Below are 14,521 nucleotides of genomic sequence, written 5' to 3' on the forward strand. Positions count from 1 at the left end.
ACGGGCCATTTTTTGCTCGTTTTTGCCCCCCCCCAGCCCCCAGGAACATTCTACAAGCCTCCTAAAGGCTACGCATGCCCTTTGTTTTGACAAAAAACGAGCCAGTTTTTGTGAAAAACGGGCTGTTTTGGGGAGATCTGCAGAGTGCGAAATCTTTTTTTTAAAAAATTGCCTCTTCAAAATCTTGCTGCGTCTTATTCTCAGATCCATCTTATACCCCGAAAAATACGGTATTTTAGCACATGTGCTCAAAAGCCCGATCAGACTTATTACCCAGAGAGGTCTTATTTTTTTTGGGGGGGGGGGAACGGTAGTAGAACAATTCTAGTAAGAGATGGGATCTCTGCACTTGCTGATGAGCAATAAAATATCTCCCCCCCCCCCCCGTGGCAAGTGGATCTGTGAACTCTGCATAAAGAGACAGGGAGTTGGATCCCAAATGACACAGTGGGGAATTCTGTAGATGGTGGGAGTTTCCAGCTGACCCCGTTTTGCAACTAGAAAAAGACCTGCTCCTCGCAAACCAGCCTGGATCAGGTTGAAAAGGATGATTAAAAACGATTCTGTCCGTAAGGTTAGAAGCAGAAAGCAGCCCCAAGCAAAAAATGTAATTCCAAGAGTCCCTCCGAGATGGAGGCAAGTTTTTATTTTTTAATATTCACACTTTATAAACATAAGTCTTTGAGTTGCCTTCCCAAACCCCCGAGCCTGTCCCTGCTCTGAAAGTTGCAGAGAGAAAAATATCTGCCCAAAGATGGCTGCATAAACTATTTGAGATCCAGGCACAGCGTCTTCTCTTCCTCCCTCCTGACTCCCCTCCTCTCACAGCCTCCGTGCTTTCCGAGGACGGCAGCCGTTGTGCGGCACTGGCGTGTTGTCCGTGATGGAGATCACCTCCAGCCCTCCTAAGGTTAAGCCTTGGATGGCTGCCTGAAAGGGAAACGAGAGATATCGACACGGGGCTCATGGAATGCTAAGTCACGGTCTTGTCGAAGCACAATTTCTAGGCTAAACCATAATTACTTGAGTTTGGATAACTTGCAAAGCCCTAAATCTTCCTTTGCCAGATACAAAGTTAGCCTAGCTTCGCTGTCTCTCTGACAGCTTTGTGAAATGTGAGAAGCTGGTTAAAGATTTTCAAATCTTTAGAACTTGCTGCAGTTCCGTAGAGTTTCAGCATCTCCCGTTTGATGCCTCAGATATGCAGCACCTTACTTTTTGCATACCTCTATCCCCCCCCTCCCTCCCCCGGTGCAACATTTTAGAAATCAAAGGAGGAGGCCTTATATTTAGGAAACAATTGGTGAATCTAGTTTAGCCATATCTGCTTCAGATTCAAAAAGCTGCTACTGCTGGAGGTACACCTACTACAGCTAGGTAAAGGTAAAGGTTCCCCTTGCACATATGTGCTAGTCATTCCTGACTCTATCTGTTTCAAAGCTGAAGAGCCAGCGCTGTCCGAAGACGTCTCCGTGGTCATGTGGCTGGCATGACTAAATGCCAAAGGCACACGGAACGCTGTTACCTTCCCACCAAAGGTGGTTCCTATTTTCCTACTTGCATTTTTTACGTGCTTTCGAACTGCTAGGTTGGCAGAAGCTGGGACAAGTAGCGGGAGGTCACTCCGTTACACGGTGTTAGGGATTCAAACCGCCGACCTTTCTGATTGACAAGCTCAGCATCTTAGCCACTGAGCCACCCCGACCCTAATGCTACAGCTAGGGTGTGTCAAATTTTTCCACTTTTAATTTCCAAACATTAGGGATGCTCAAAAGTTGTGACATACCTTGGGGACCGTTTAAAAGATATTTTGGTTACTTTAATATAATTTAGGTAGCACAGAATTCTTTATTGGCCAAGTGTGATCAGACACACGAGGAATTCGTCTTTGATGCATAAGCTCTCAGCGTACATCCAAAATACACTCATCATGAATCGTAAGATACAATGCTTAATGATAGTCGTAGGATACTAAATAAGCAATCAAAAATCATACTAGGAAACTAAATAAAACGATGTAAATCATAAAGATACAAGCAACAAGGTTATAGTCATAAGTAGGAGGAGGTAAGTAACAGGGAGGATGAAAAGAATAATAGTAGTACAGTCTTAGTAAATAGTTTGACAGTGTGGTGAGAATTTAGTTGTTTAGCAGAATGAGGGCATGGGGGGAAAACTTGCTGACTGCCGGCTGACTACAATTTGGCAGTTCGAATCTCACCAGGCTCAAGGTTGACTCATCCTTCCAAGGTGGGTAAAATGAGGACCAAAGATTGTTGGGGGCAAATATGGTGACTCTGTAAACCGCTTAGAGAGAGGACTGGTAAAGCGCTATGAAGCAGTAGGTGAGTCTAAGTGCTAATTTGTCTTACATTAAAGAGAGCTTCTCCCAGGGATTACGCTGCAAATTGCAGAAATTGTGCAAAGTGGGGTGGGGGGAGATGCAGCTGCTTTTAGAAGTTGCAGACAAATGCTCCATTAGCATCCCCCCCCCCTCCCAAATGAGCTTTTCACCATCACAGCCAAGGTGCTGCCAATCTGAATTATCTCCAGCAGCCATCCCCAACCCGTGGATGAGTTGGAATTTTGGTTTCCAGTGCCCCTGCCAGCATGAGGAATGCCAAGTTGTTGAGGAAGTATCGGGCTTCCAGTCAAACACAGCTGGAGGACAGCAGATGGGGAAGGCCGTTTGAAATCGAGAAGAAGCTTCCATGGCATGCAATCAGATTACTTGCATGATACCCTTGTGGTCTGCTAGTGGTCAGCAGAGCTGGCAGCAGAGTCGGACAGTGAGGAGGTTGGGGAGGAACATGGGCCAATCCTGGAGTCTGGGGAAGGCTCTGATGAGGGCTCTGTATCAGAGGCAGAGAGGGGGCCAGAGCCGTATGCCAGTCATCAGCTGCCTTCAGAGTCAGAAATCAGTGAGGCAGACAAACAGCTGGAGCCTGTTCCTGATGTGTGCATGCACAGAGTTGCCAGGAGAAGAGAACAGCTAAGCAACAAGGGTCGACCCAGGAGTAAAGCCATAGATGGATGGTGAATGGCCCCTCCCAGAGGAAATAAAAGAGGAGCGAAAAGGGAGTGGAGTTTGCAGGAGACAATTAGTTCGCTTAATTGGTTCTTGACTCTCCGAGACTCCTTGCTAGGTTTTGCAGATATCGGCCTGTCAGCTCTCCAAGCCAGATAAGGTCTGTGACTATAAATCCTCCCTTGAAAGACTTTGCTGGATGTGACTGAGCAGAATTCACGGCAAATTAATAAAAGGAGGTTTTTTTTGTCAGGACAAGGAGTTTGCTTCATGCTCTTGGGAAGACTAGTTCAGAACAGATACGCCTGATCCCATTTAAGTGACATCACTCCCTCCCTGTGGCCCTTGATAAATGCAGGAGTTCAGCCAATAAAGGCTCCCTTTCACCTGAAGAATGACTACAAAGAAACGGGAAGCGCTTACCAGCCGCCCAGGTCCCAGGCCTTTCACCACAACCCGTACGTGGTACACGCCCTTTTTAGCTGCTTTCTGGACAGGGAAAGAGAAGAAAGAAGCATGTTATGCAATGAACCAAAGAGTATAATGACCGCTATTCCAACCTTCCACCTAGATCCCATTTGCCCTTTCTTCTGAACAGGAGCTCCTACTCAGTGGGACAAAGACCGCTATTTTCTTCGGAACAAAAGGCATTTATTGATTTCATGATGCTTTCTTTGTTGAGAGCTGCTCAGAGTTCAGGCGGCATCGGCGTTTGATGAACTATCTGCTCACGGCAATGTAAAACCGCAGCTGCCACTTCTTTGGCTGGTATTGGCCTCCGTAGGCAGAAAGACTTTTTTTTGGTGGGCCAATAACCACCGAGACCCCCCGAGAGCCTGTTTACGCCGTAATCCTTCAACTTGGATTTTGAGATCTTGATACTCTGCGATCTGTTTATCATCACCACAATCAGAGCGGAATTTCACATTTTGTTACCACCGGTTCACCACATACATCCTTTTCACCCTTAAAACCTGGCTGTTCCGACAGGCCTGGGGCTAAAGAGCTTTTGCCCCCCCCCCTCTCGAATGGTATGGTTGTTGTGTGCTTTTAAATTGTGTATTGTTCTGTTTGTCTTTTTTATTCCTTATCTGTACCCCCTTCCCTTGACTTGGATTGTGAGCCGCCCTGAGTCCCCTTGGGGAAAAGGGCGGCATATAAATGCAATAAATTAAATCCAATTCAATTCAATTCACGCATGTGCCTGGCCTTCCGTGCATGCACTTTGCTCACACGTACACTTTCCATGCATGTGTCCTAAATACACGGCATAGAGCCGGGGCGGGGGCGGCAATGGTGGGTTACAGCTGGTACGCCCCGGTACGGGCATACCGGTGCCTGGTGGGAGCAGTGCTGCGGTGGGCTCACTTGCCTGCCTGCCCGCTCTCCTTATCGGTATTTGACCCACCCAGGCCATTTGTGCATGAATGCGCACCACTGCCCTGCGACACTCCGAGCAGTTGGAGCGTCGCAGGGCGGTGGACGCCCGGCCCCATCACAGCGTACCGGTTGCGACAGGATCCGGAACCCACCTATCCGTGATTTCTGCTACCGGTTGGGGTGACCCGGTCTGAACCTGCTGAATACCACCTCCGACCATAATCCTGGCTTAAATGGAACTGCTCATTTTTCCCCAGTAGAACAACTTGTGGAACAGGAACATGGGGGGGGGGGTGTTGGGAGGGGGGGGGAAGGCAACCGTGATGGAAGGCACTTTGCAGAAATCTAGGATCTCTGTCCTGTATAAATAGGAAGAAGAAGGCTGGAATCTTTTTCTGATTTGCGTCTGAGCAAAAATCACACTTTTTCAGCAGCACCTCCCACGAAATAGGTTGGCTATTCACTTCCAGATTTCCAGTCAAAGTACCCATTGATTATCTTGGCTGAAATGCTGGATGCTGAACTCCTGCATGTCCAGAGATTTGGTGAAGGCTGCTATTTACCATCGTTTTTCCAGACCTGGAACTGCATACAAGTTAAAAGTACTTACGAAAGTCATTTACATTCAACCCACCAGGGAAGAAATGGCTTGCTTGCAGTACATAAGAATCTTGCTACATTTAGAATGGGGAAAATTAAAATGCTCAGCTGGAAACCTTCCATATCTGCTATGCCATAGCTCTTTTTAAATGTTTCCTACATCCAAAATGATTAATGGGAATTTCCAGTGAAGCCTGACAATGGTTACAGTAAGTCTGCTGGGTGAAGACTGCCATCTAGTGGCTTTTTAAAGATCCTCCATCTGGGCCCGAGGAGGTCTTGATTTACTATATATTTTCTTCTCCCAGACACCTTAGGTAAAGGTTCCCCTCGGACATATGTGCTAGCTATTCCCAACTCTAGGGGGCAGTGCTCATCTCTGTTTCAAAGCTGAAGAGCCAGCACTGTCCAAAGACGTCTCCGTGGTCATGTGGCTGGCATGATTAAAGGCTGAAGGCGCACGGAGCGCTGTTCCCTTCCCACCAAAGGTGGTTCCTATTTTTCTACTTGCATTTTTACATGCTTTCGAACTGCTAGGTTGGCAGAAGCTGTGATAAGTAATGGGAGCTCACTCCATTATGCGGCGCTAGGGATTCAAACCACCAACCTTTCTGATTGTATTCAAATCAAAATTGTATTTTATAAATTCTGTTGTTTTCAATTGATCTGACCGCACAGGTTAGTCCTCGATTAATGAATGCTTCATTTCAGTGATCGTTCAAACTTAACCACAGTGCTGGGAAAAAAAATAACTTTACAATTAACGATTGCCATTACAGCCAGTGTGTATTGTCCTGTGTGTGATCTGTTCTCCCCCCCCCACTTCCTTGCAGAGAGATGGGAGAGAAAGGGATTGCAAGAGACTAAACATACACACAATAGAGAATTCATCTGGCTGTTTGCTTGTGCTGCTGGTGCATTCCAAAGGGCAGGGGAGTGGTTAATAGACTGAAGAAAAGCAGAACTGACTAGTTTTGTCCATTTTGAGCAGGAAAGCAGTTGTTTCAAGATGGAATTCCATGTCCCAGCTGTGCTCCTTAAACAAAGACTAACTTAGTATAAACACTCTACCCATACTTCTGGAATCCCTTTGGAGGGAATTCTGGCTAAGGGGTATATGTTAACCCAGTGTTTTTCAACCACTGTGCCGCGGCACACTAGTGTGCCGTGACATAGTGTAAGGTGTGCCGTGGGAAAAACACCCGCCGGGTGTTTTTGCCTCGGGACATCTGTGTGTCCCGAAAGTTGCTTTCGGGACACAGGGATGCCTCTATTAAGTCCCTGCAGCCCCGCGTTTACTTTAAAAACGCGGGGACCGCCGGGAGGTAGCGCACGCAGGGACGTTACTGACGTCCCATGTGTGCGCCCATAGCAACAATCGCGGAGGACCGGAGCAGCGAGGAGAACGCGCGCTGTCAACTTGGTAAGTGTTACCAGCGGCGTGTCTCCTTCGGTGTTCTGAGCACCGAAGTGGGGCAGTACACAGGCATACAGCCTTCAGTAATACATTGTATGGCTGAAGACTGTATGTCTGTGGGGGAACTATACTGCACCTAATGTGGGGGAATTACAACCTATAGGCACAGAGTTAATTTTTTTTAACATTTTCTAATGGTGGTGTGCCTCGTGATTTTTTTCATGAAAAAAGTGTGCCTTTGCACAAAAAAGGTTGAAAAACACTGTGTTAACCTACCAATTGGGTGGGTAGCTCATCCAGACTGGCATATTTGACTTCCCTTCCAAAAGCACAGTTTTAATCCTTTCTTCACCCGTTCTCTCTTTTTGCGGAAGGACCAGAAAGTGAATAATAGTTATTCCCTAAGAAGGAGCAATTTGGTTAACCTGGAGGAAGTTAATGCTGCTCATTGGTTTCTTTGCAAATGGATTTCCCACTGCTCGGTACAGATTAAAAGATGCAGCAAAACTAGGATTAGTAAGGCTCTGTCCTTTTACTGCATAAAACCAAAAACTATGCAAATCCTTCAGATTCTAGAGTTACCGTATTTTTCAGAGTATAAGACACACCTTCCCTCCCCCCAAAAGAGCGTGGAAATGTTGGTGCGTCTTATACACCAAATACAGCCATTTTTGGCCTCAAGAAATCCTGCCCCCGCACCCCATTTTTGCAAAAAACGGGCCTTCCCCCAGCCTCCAGAAGTACTCTGCAGGCTTCAGCAGGGCTGGGGGAAGGCAAAAATTTTCTGCAAAAACGGGGGCGTTTTTGCCTCCCCCCACCAGCCCTGCTGAAGCCTGCAGAATGGTTCTGGGGGCCAGAGAGGACAAAAACATTTTTTTCTTACTTACCTCTTCAAAATCTTGGTGCGTCTTATATACCGGTGTGTCTTATCATCCGAAAAATACGGTAACATATAAAACCAAGCAGTCCCTGATCTTGGTCTCTGTTCACTTATATAATCATTCTTTGTGATCGTTCTCTGATCATCTTATCTATGTGTAAGCAATTGGGATTTTGGAACCCCACCACAACGATTCCTCAAAGAGCAAGCAAATATTAGGGGTGGTAAGAATAAGGATTCCTTGGATAAGAGTTTGCTGATTTAAGAACCTTGATTCCAGCCAGTTCTGGTCAGCCCGATAAGTCTTTGCTCATCTCAACTTAGGGAAAGGTTCGTTCCAAGAACAAGACTTACGTTTCCTGCTGCAATGCCAGTCGTCTGCGCTGCAAGAGCTGTCGATTTCTTCGCATTCTTGAACCCCATGTAGCCACAGGTTAGGAGGACCAGGGGTACTTTCTCAGCTGTGAAAACCTGGATGTGAGTGCTACAGATGTCGTGGGATGATAGGAACAACGTTTGGTTAGAAATCCACATGCTGTGCTATTTTTTTGGATTCCCTGCAAATCTGTCTGAAAACAACAACAACAACTAGTAATTTAACGCGGCTCTTGCATTCTCGTTCTCCCACAGGGAGGAAGCAAGTGGGTGAACTAGGATGCAAAAAATAAACAGAATCGCTGCCAGTTTTGAGACACAAGGCTTGTCCCAAAATGGACTAAAAAAATAGGATAATTCTTCCCAACTGGCTGCCCTCCAGATGGGCTCAGACTGCAATTTTTAGCAGGTCCAGTCCGTATATTCACTGAGCTCCGGTTCCAACGTCTTTGGTGGGTACCAGGTTGGAAACGGTCTGTTTTGAGACATTGAACCATTTGGAAGGATGCAATTAATCCTCTAAGTTGTGCGGGGAGATGAACGTGTGTCTTTCTTTCTCTGTCACTTTCAGACGTTTTCCTTGACAATTATTACTGAAAATTACTCAAATTAGTGCTCGCCATTCTAAGGAAAATAACACGAAGACTGTAGCATTATGTCAGTCTTACCAGGCAGAGCAGAGAGAAAACATGATCGGATCAGTTGCCCTTTACTGTAAAGTTAATTCATGCATTAATATATCTCACAAGTCTGAAAGTGCACATCTCCTGCTATCTCCTTTACAGCCCAGGAAAGTAGGGAGGGGCGTTTTCTGAGCTTCTCACCCTGTTCACTATCCAGCTGCAGAATATACTGTCTGTTAGCAATAGCACTTAGACTTATATACCGCTTTGCAGAGCTTTACAGCCCTCTCTAAGCATTTTACAGAATCAGCCTATTGCCCCCAACAATCTGGGTCCTCGTTTTACCCACCTGGGAGGGATGGAAGGCTGAATCAACCTTGAGCCTGGTGAGATCTGAACTGCCAAATTTCAGGCAGCCGGCAGTCAGCAGAAGTAGCCTGCAGTACTGCACTCTAACCACTGCGCCACCGTGGCTCATACTAGACCATTCCAGCGCAGTATCTCTTCATCCTCTCTGCCAAGGTCTTTCCCACATGCATTCCGTACAAGTCCTACAAGAGCTTTAACCTAGGTTACAAAACATCCACGCCCAAGGAACAAATAAAAATCCAGCCCCGTTTCAACTGCAATCTTGCTCTGCCCAAATTCCCAAAGCAAATTTAATGGTTAAGCTTTTTCATTGAAAGTTTGTTTACTCTAATAAGCCTCTTGATATTTGGGTTGTCTTTAGCCAACCTGGTAGGAGAATAAATTATTATCATCATCATTCACACGCAATTACTTGTATGCACTGTGAATTATGTGAGGGTGTAGACCAGGCAAAGGCAGAAGAACTGGAGACTAGGCTGCTCTGTTGGAAGGGAGACAAGTAGGGGTCCCTGCAAGATGTTGTCTGTCTGTCTGTCTGTCTGTCTACCTACCTACCTACCTACCTACGTACCTATCTAGCTAGCTACCTACCTACCTATCAATCATCTATCTATCTATCATCTATCCATCCACCCATCCATCCATCATCCATCCATCCATCCATCCATCCATCATCTGTCTCCAAAATTTATTAGCTGCCTATCTAACTATCAGGCAACTTTGGGTGGCATTATGAAGCATCACTATATAACATTATATACAGCACTTCACTATAAATATGGCTTGCATTTTGCACCTGAGTTCTTAGCTCTTGAAAAAACTTGGGTTATTGAAGACCTGTGCCCTTGAATCACCACCCACAAAACCTATAGCATTAGATAATTAAGAGTCGTGGTGGCAAGAATGCAGTATTGCAGGCTAATTCTGCCTACTGCCAGCTGTTTGATCCCAACTTGCTCAAAGTCGAGTCACCTCCTTCTGAGATGGGTAAAATGAGGACCCAGATTGTCTGGGCAATATGGTGACATTGTAAACTGCCCAAAGAATGCTGCAAAGCTCTATGGGGGCAAATATATAAATCTTCTAAGTGCTCTTGCTAACTGTTCTGCACGAAGAACCTCCAGTCGCTTACTTATTGTAGGTAGCTTTGATATGAACGATTGGGATTTCTTCAAACTTCTTTCCATCCCACCGCAAGGAACTTTCTTCTCCCAGCACTGGAGGGAAATAGCTGAAAATAAAAAGAGAGAAGATAGACACACCAGCCAGTTCAACAGCTTAGGAAGTCCCCACCACCACCACCACCACCAGCTCCCCATTCCACTATTCAAGAGGTGTAAGGATTATTTCATCAGATTATCAATGGGCATATTTGTTCAAAGCTGAGTGGTTGTGGTGGCCTAGAGGTGGAGCTCTCGCCTCACAATTGGAAGGCTGTGAGTTCGATCCCAGGTAATGGCAGATATTTCTCTCTAGGCACAATGAGAATATATCTGCTGAATGTAACTCTGCATTAACGACAAGAAGGGCATCCGGCCAGGAAACACTCAGCTCCATTCAGTTTCCCAGACTCCATCCAGCAAGGGATTATGGGCTCATTAAAAGATGATTATACTTGTTCAAAGATTCCCACACAATAGGATTGTACCAATATTCAATCCCCCCCACCCCTCTATAATCTGCATTTCACCTGCACTGGAACACACTAAGCCATAAACCATTACTCATAAACTCAAAGCCAATCAGTTTCACACAATACAGTATGCCAACATCAAATAAAGAGCATTATAAAGTAAAGGTTCCCCTCGCACATATGTGCTAGTCGTTCCCAACTCTAGGGGGCGGGGCTCCTCTCCGTTTCAAAGCCAAAGAGCCTGCGCTGTCCGAAGACGTCTCTGTGGTCATGTGGCCTGCATGACTAAACGCCAAAGGTGCATGGAATGCTGTTTCCTTCCCACCAAAGGTAGTTCCTATTTTTCTACTTGCATTTTTACATGCTTTCAAACTTCTAGGTTGGCAGAAGTTGGGACAACTAACAGGAGCTCACTCCATTACGCAGCGCTAGGGATTCAAACTGCCAAACTTTCAGATCGGCAAGTTCGGCGTCTTAGCCACTGAGCCACCGCATCCCAACAAAGAGCATTATAGTGCAGCGCAATATATACTCAGTTTATATAAAGCCAACTAGACATCATCTCATTCTGGCGCAAAGTGCTCAAGAGGGAGAGAGTGATTTTTTTTAATTAAAAAAAAAATTGAAGGGCCTCTTCCATCTCCTGAAATTTGACTGACATCCTTTTGATGCAGCTCTCCTCCAAACTCAAATCATTAAAAATATGAATCAATAAGCCCTCGAGGCTTTTAGAAACACAGTGAAAACCTGGCTGTTCCATTAAGCTGATGGGTTGGATTGTTTTGGCTGCCTCTTGGGTCATGCAATTGGGCTTTTCATTTGATGCTCTTCACGTTTTTACTTGTGATGTTTGAAACATGCTCTAGAAGTTGCTTTTAAATATCTTGTAGAGTTTTAGTCCCAATTAAAAGTTGAGAGTTCTATATTGATCAGCCTAAAAGCTCTAAAAATAAAGAATCAGGTGATCACTATAGGGGCAAAAATCATAATTCTATGATGGCAAAAATCATAAGTAAATTACAGAAAAATTCAATATTTTGAAAACTTGAAAAACCAAAATAATATGAATTATAATTCTATGATGGCAAATCATAAATTATAATTCTATGATGGCAAAAATAAGTAAATTTCAGAAAAAAATCAATGTTTTCAAACACAAAAAATGATGAGTTCCGTTTCTGCATTGGTAAAATTCCTTGAAGCAACCTAACTTTTACACCTTCACAAACTCTCCAATGCTTGATGTAATCCCATGCAAACATGGTTATTTTTTTCTGCTTGTTTCTTTCCTGGACATTTTTGATGGTTAAAAAAAAAACTTGCAAATATGCAAGAAAACAATGAGACAAACTAATATCTTGCTAAAGGATCCCTTAGAATGCAACTTTTGACAAACGCATTCTGGTTTGAAATCCCAGAGGTGCTTTTTCTGGAGGCAACTGGACTTCCTTGTTTTTTTTCTTCTGAAGACGTTTCGCTTCTCACCCAAGAAGCTTCTTCAGCTCTGACAGGATGGTGGGAACTGGTTTTGAAGTGTTACATTTCACAATTTGTCTCTTTCCTGCTCCCCACTTCCAAAATACCGCTAGGTGAAATACCCTATTTACAAAATGCATTGCAATTATGCACACCGTATTTTTTTCCTACAAATAAGCAGTTGCCTGCATCCCGGAAAGTGCAACGTTAACTCACCTGAAGCCCTTTGACTGTGTGGAATCTAGCTCTTTGTCTGTTGCTGAGTCTGTGTTTTTCAGTAATGTTTGAAATCTCTGGACGCCTGTCTGTATACTCCGAGAAAAAGTGATGCTGGAGCAGTCACAAAGAAGGAAAAACAAGAGATCCAAATTTAAGAACAGCATGTTGACGAACGAGTGCAGAATTCCTATGAACTGCCCAGGCTGGCCCACTGCTTCCAGCTGCTGAGAGGATAATTTTATAAGATTTGACCTTCCCGATGTGGGACTCTAGCGCACCCAAGCTACCTGGGCAGTGTTAACGGATGGCTGCTTACCTCCATGATTTCCTCTTTCTGCTAGAACTAACCTTTGTGCCGGTTCAGTTAAGGTTTTCCACAGAAAAAACACAAAAGTTAAACTATTTCATTAAGCACAATTACAGTAATTCAACAAAACGTTTTGTCAACCCATCCGATAAAACAAACCACAGGGAAGGGAGTAAGAAACTGGCACATACATTGGTACCCTGTCAAATACCTTTTCTAATCCTTAAATTTTTGGGGGCGGGGAGGGGGGGGAGACCCTGTTTTTTTTCCCCCCTGGCTGATGCCTGGTGTGATTTCTCAATTTCTCTTCTTTCGAGGCAGCAAATGGGGATTCAAAACTCCATCCTCAACAGCCAGCCCTTGCAACTGGCCTGGGATTAGAGAATCCATGATTCCCAGGAAGCATGGAGATTGCAGCCGAGAGTAGCAGACTGTCAAAGGCTTCCTGGAGTCTTTCCCCCCCAAAGCGGTCCTCGCCCCAGAGATAAAAAGGGTGAGATTAAGATCGTTTGCCCGTGTGTGTGTGTGTGTGTGTGTGTGTGTCAGGATGATGGGAACTGTAGTTCTCCAACTCCTTTGCAAACACTTGGGACAAGTCAAATGCGTGCAATGCAAATGCAAATGCGTGCAATGCACAGATCATCCTCGTCCAATTGTTCTGGGAGCCTCAATCAACCTAAGATCACCGGTGCATGGAGGTTAAAGGAGGGAAGGCAGAAACGCACCAGGGAGGCTGGACCTGTTGGGTTTCTGCCTTCCTCCGCTTCAAAGCGGGAACTCGACCTTTGCAGCCCTAGAAGGCGTACCGACCTACCCCGCTTCTTCCCTCCTTACCCCGAGCCGCCCCCCAAGAGCCCCCGCCGGGCGATCGCCAGCGCAGCCAGCATGGTGCTTTTTTTTTTTCCGGGACTCCGAGGCTTCCGAGGGAGAAAAGGGGCGGAGTCTCCACCGCCGCCGGGCAAATCTCGCGATGCGTGGCTGAGAGGGGAGGAAAAGAAAAACATGGCGGCGCGCAGCCGGCGAGCCTTCAATGGCCGCGACCTGGCATGGCAGCATCCGTACCGGCGCTTGGGGCCTAATTCCCTTCGCTTCTCTGGACGATTCAAGCGGGACGGAGGGGGAAGTTTTTAACCAGATTTAGGGCCGCCGAGAAGCTTTGCACGGTCTGGCGGCGGCGCGTGTGTGGGTGGGTTATAGTTGTGTCCCCGAGCATGAAAGGTCTTTATTCATCGCCTTTATGGAGATAAATATATAATGACGCAGAAACTCATCCTCTGCTAAACATCTGAGTTCATGGTCTGAATACAAGCTTTTCTCTACTTCTATCTGAAAAGAAAACAAGTTGCCAAGCTGTAGAAAGTAGCTTGCTTGTAGACACACCCTAGAATAATATTTACAAATCTGGATCAATCCAAAATCATTCATTCACTTATAGTACAGCCTGTCATAAGATCCTAGTTCAGTAAATCCCAATTAAATGAAGAATGGTGTTGGAAGAAATGTCCTTCTGGGTTGGGCTCCAAGTGGGGGAAAAGACACTGGAGACATGGAGGCTGCTTGGAAAGATGGTTTATTGTTGGACAGGACCACATGGCTTGAGTCCTGAACAGAAAAGGCGATCACATGCTTCAATATTGGTGGAGAAAAGAGAAGGAAAAACAGAGATGCTGAGTCCCTGGTTTTATGCCCTCTCTGGCCTTTGATCTTGAGCTTGTATTCTGATTGGTTGTCAGACTCCCATGGAGCTATGCAGGGGCAACTCTCTAGGCTGCATTTTGAATCCAGGTTTGGTTGAGTTCTCAGATGCCATGTGGTGACTTGGGTAAAGGGCCAATATTATCATGCCTTAATCCCACCCCCTGGAGCTGAAGGGGAGAACTCTTTATTATGTAAAGGGACTAGCTTGGCCTTCTTAATGGCCCATAGACAAAGTGGGGATGGGCAGGAAGCTGCAGGCAGCTATTCTGTCTTTTAAAACATGTTTCTTTTCACATCCAGAGAAATATTCTGCCTTTTCAATATTTCCTGGGATATTTCATTTTTCTGGGAGAGGACTGGGTGATAACTTCCTACAATGGCTTAACACTATATAGGCCATTTGTCAATCTAGTCTGAGGTTCCCCACAGCAGTAATTTTCATGCTTTCGTATTTTAAGTCCCACTGGTCTATCCAAGAGTTTAGAAGTTCGTTTCTTCAGAGAAATATATGTTTAC

At 45.4% G+C, this 14,521-nt stretch overlaps 1 protein-coding gene across 1 annotated transcript; it reads right to left on the minus strand.

The window, feature by feature from the left end:
• Positions 1-606: 606 nt before the first annotated feature.
• On the minus strand, positions 607-13,253 carry MRPS11 (mitochondrial ribosomal protein S11). Its single transcript, XM_014053569.2, has 6 exons — positions 13,142-13,253; positions 11,998-12,111; positions 9,805-9,903; positions 7,660-7,789; positions 3,452-3,517; positions 607-930 (listed from the first exon to the last, which is right to left on the minus strand). The coding sequence occupies exons 1-6, from the start codon at positions 13,192-13,194 to the stop codon at positions 823-825; spliced, it is 570 nt and encodes a 189-aa protein (XP_013909044.2). The 5' UTR covers positions 13,195-13,253; the 3' UTR covers positions 607-822.
• Positions 13,254-14,521: the final 1,268 nt, after the last annotated feature.

Source organism: Thamnophis sirtalis, unplaced genomic scaffold (genome assembly GCF_051295495.1).
Source record: "Thamnophis sirtalis isolate CommonGarterSnake01/CBP01778 unplaced genomic scaffold, rThaSir2_p1.2 scaffold_2, whole genome shotgun sequence".
NCBI lineage: Eukaryota > Metazoa > Chordata > Lepidosauria > Squamata > Natricidae > Thamnophis > Thamnophis sirtalis.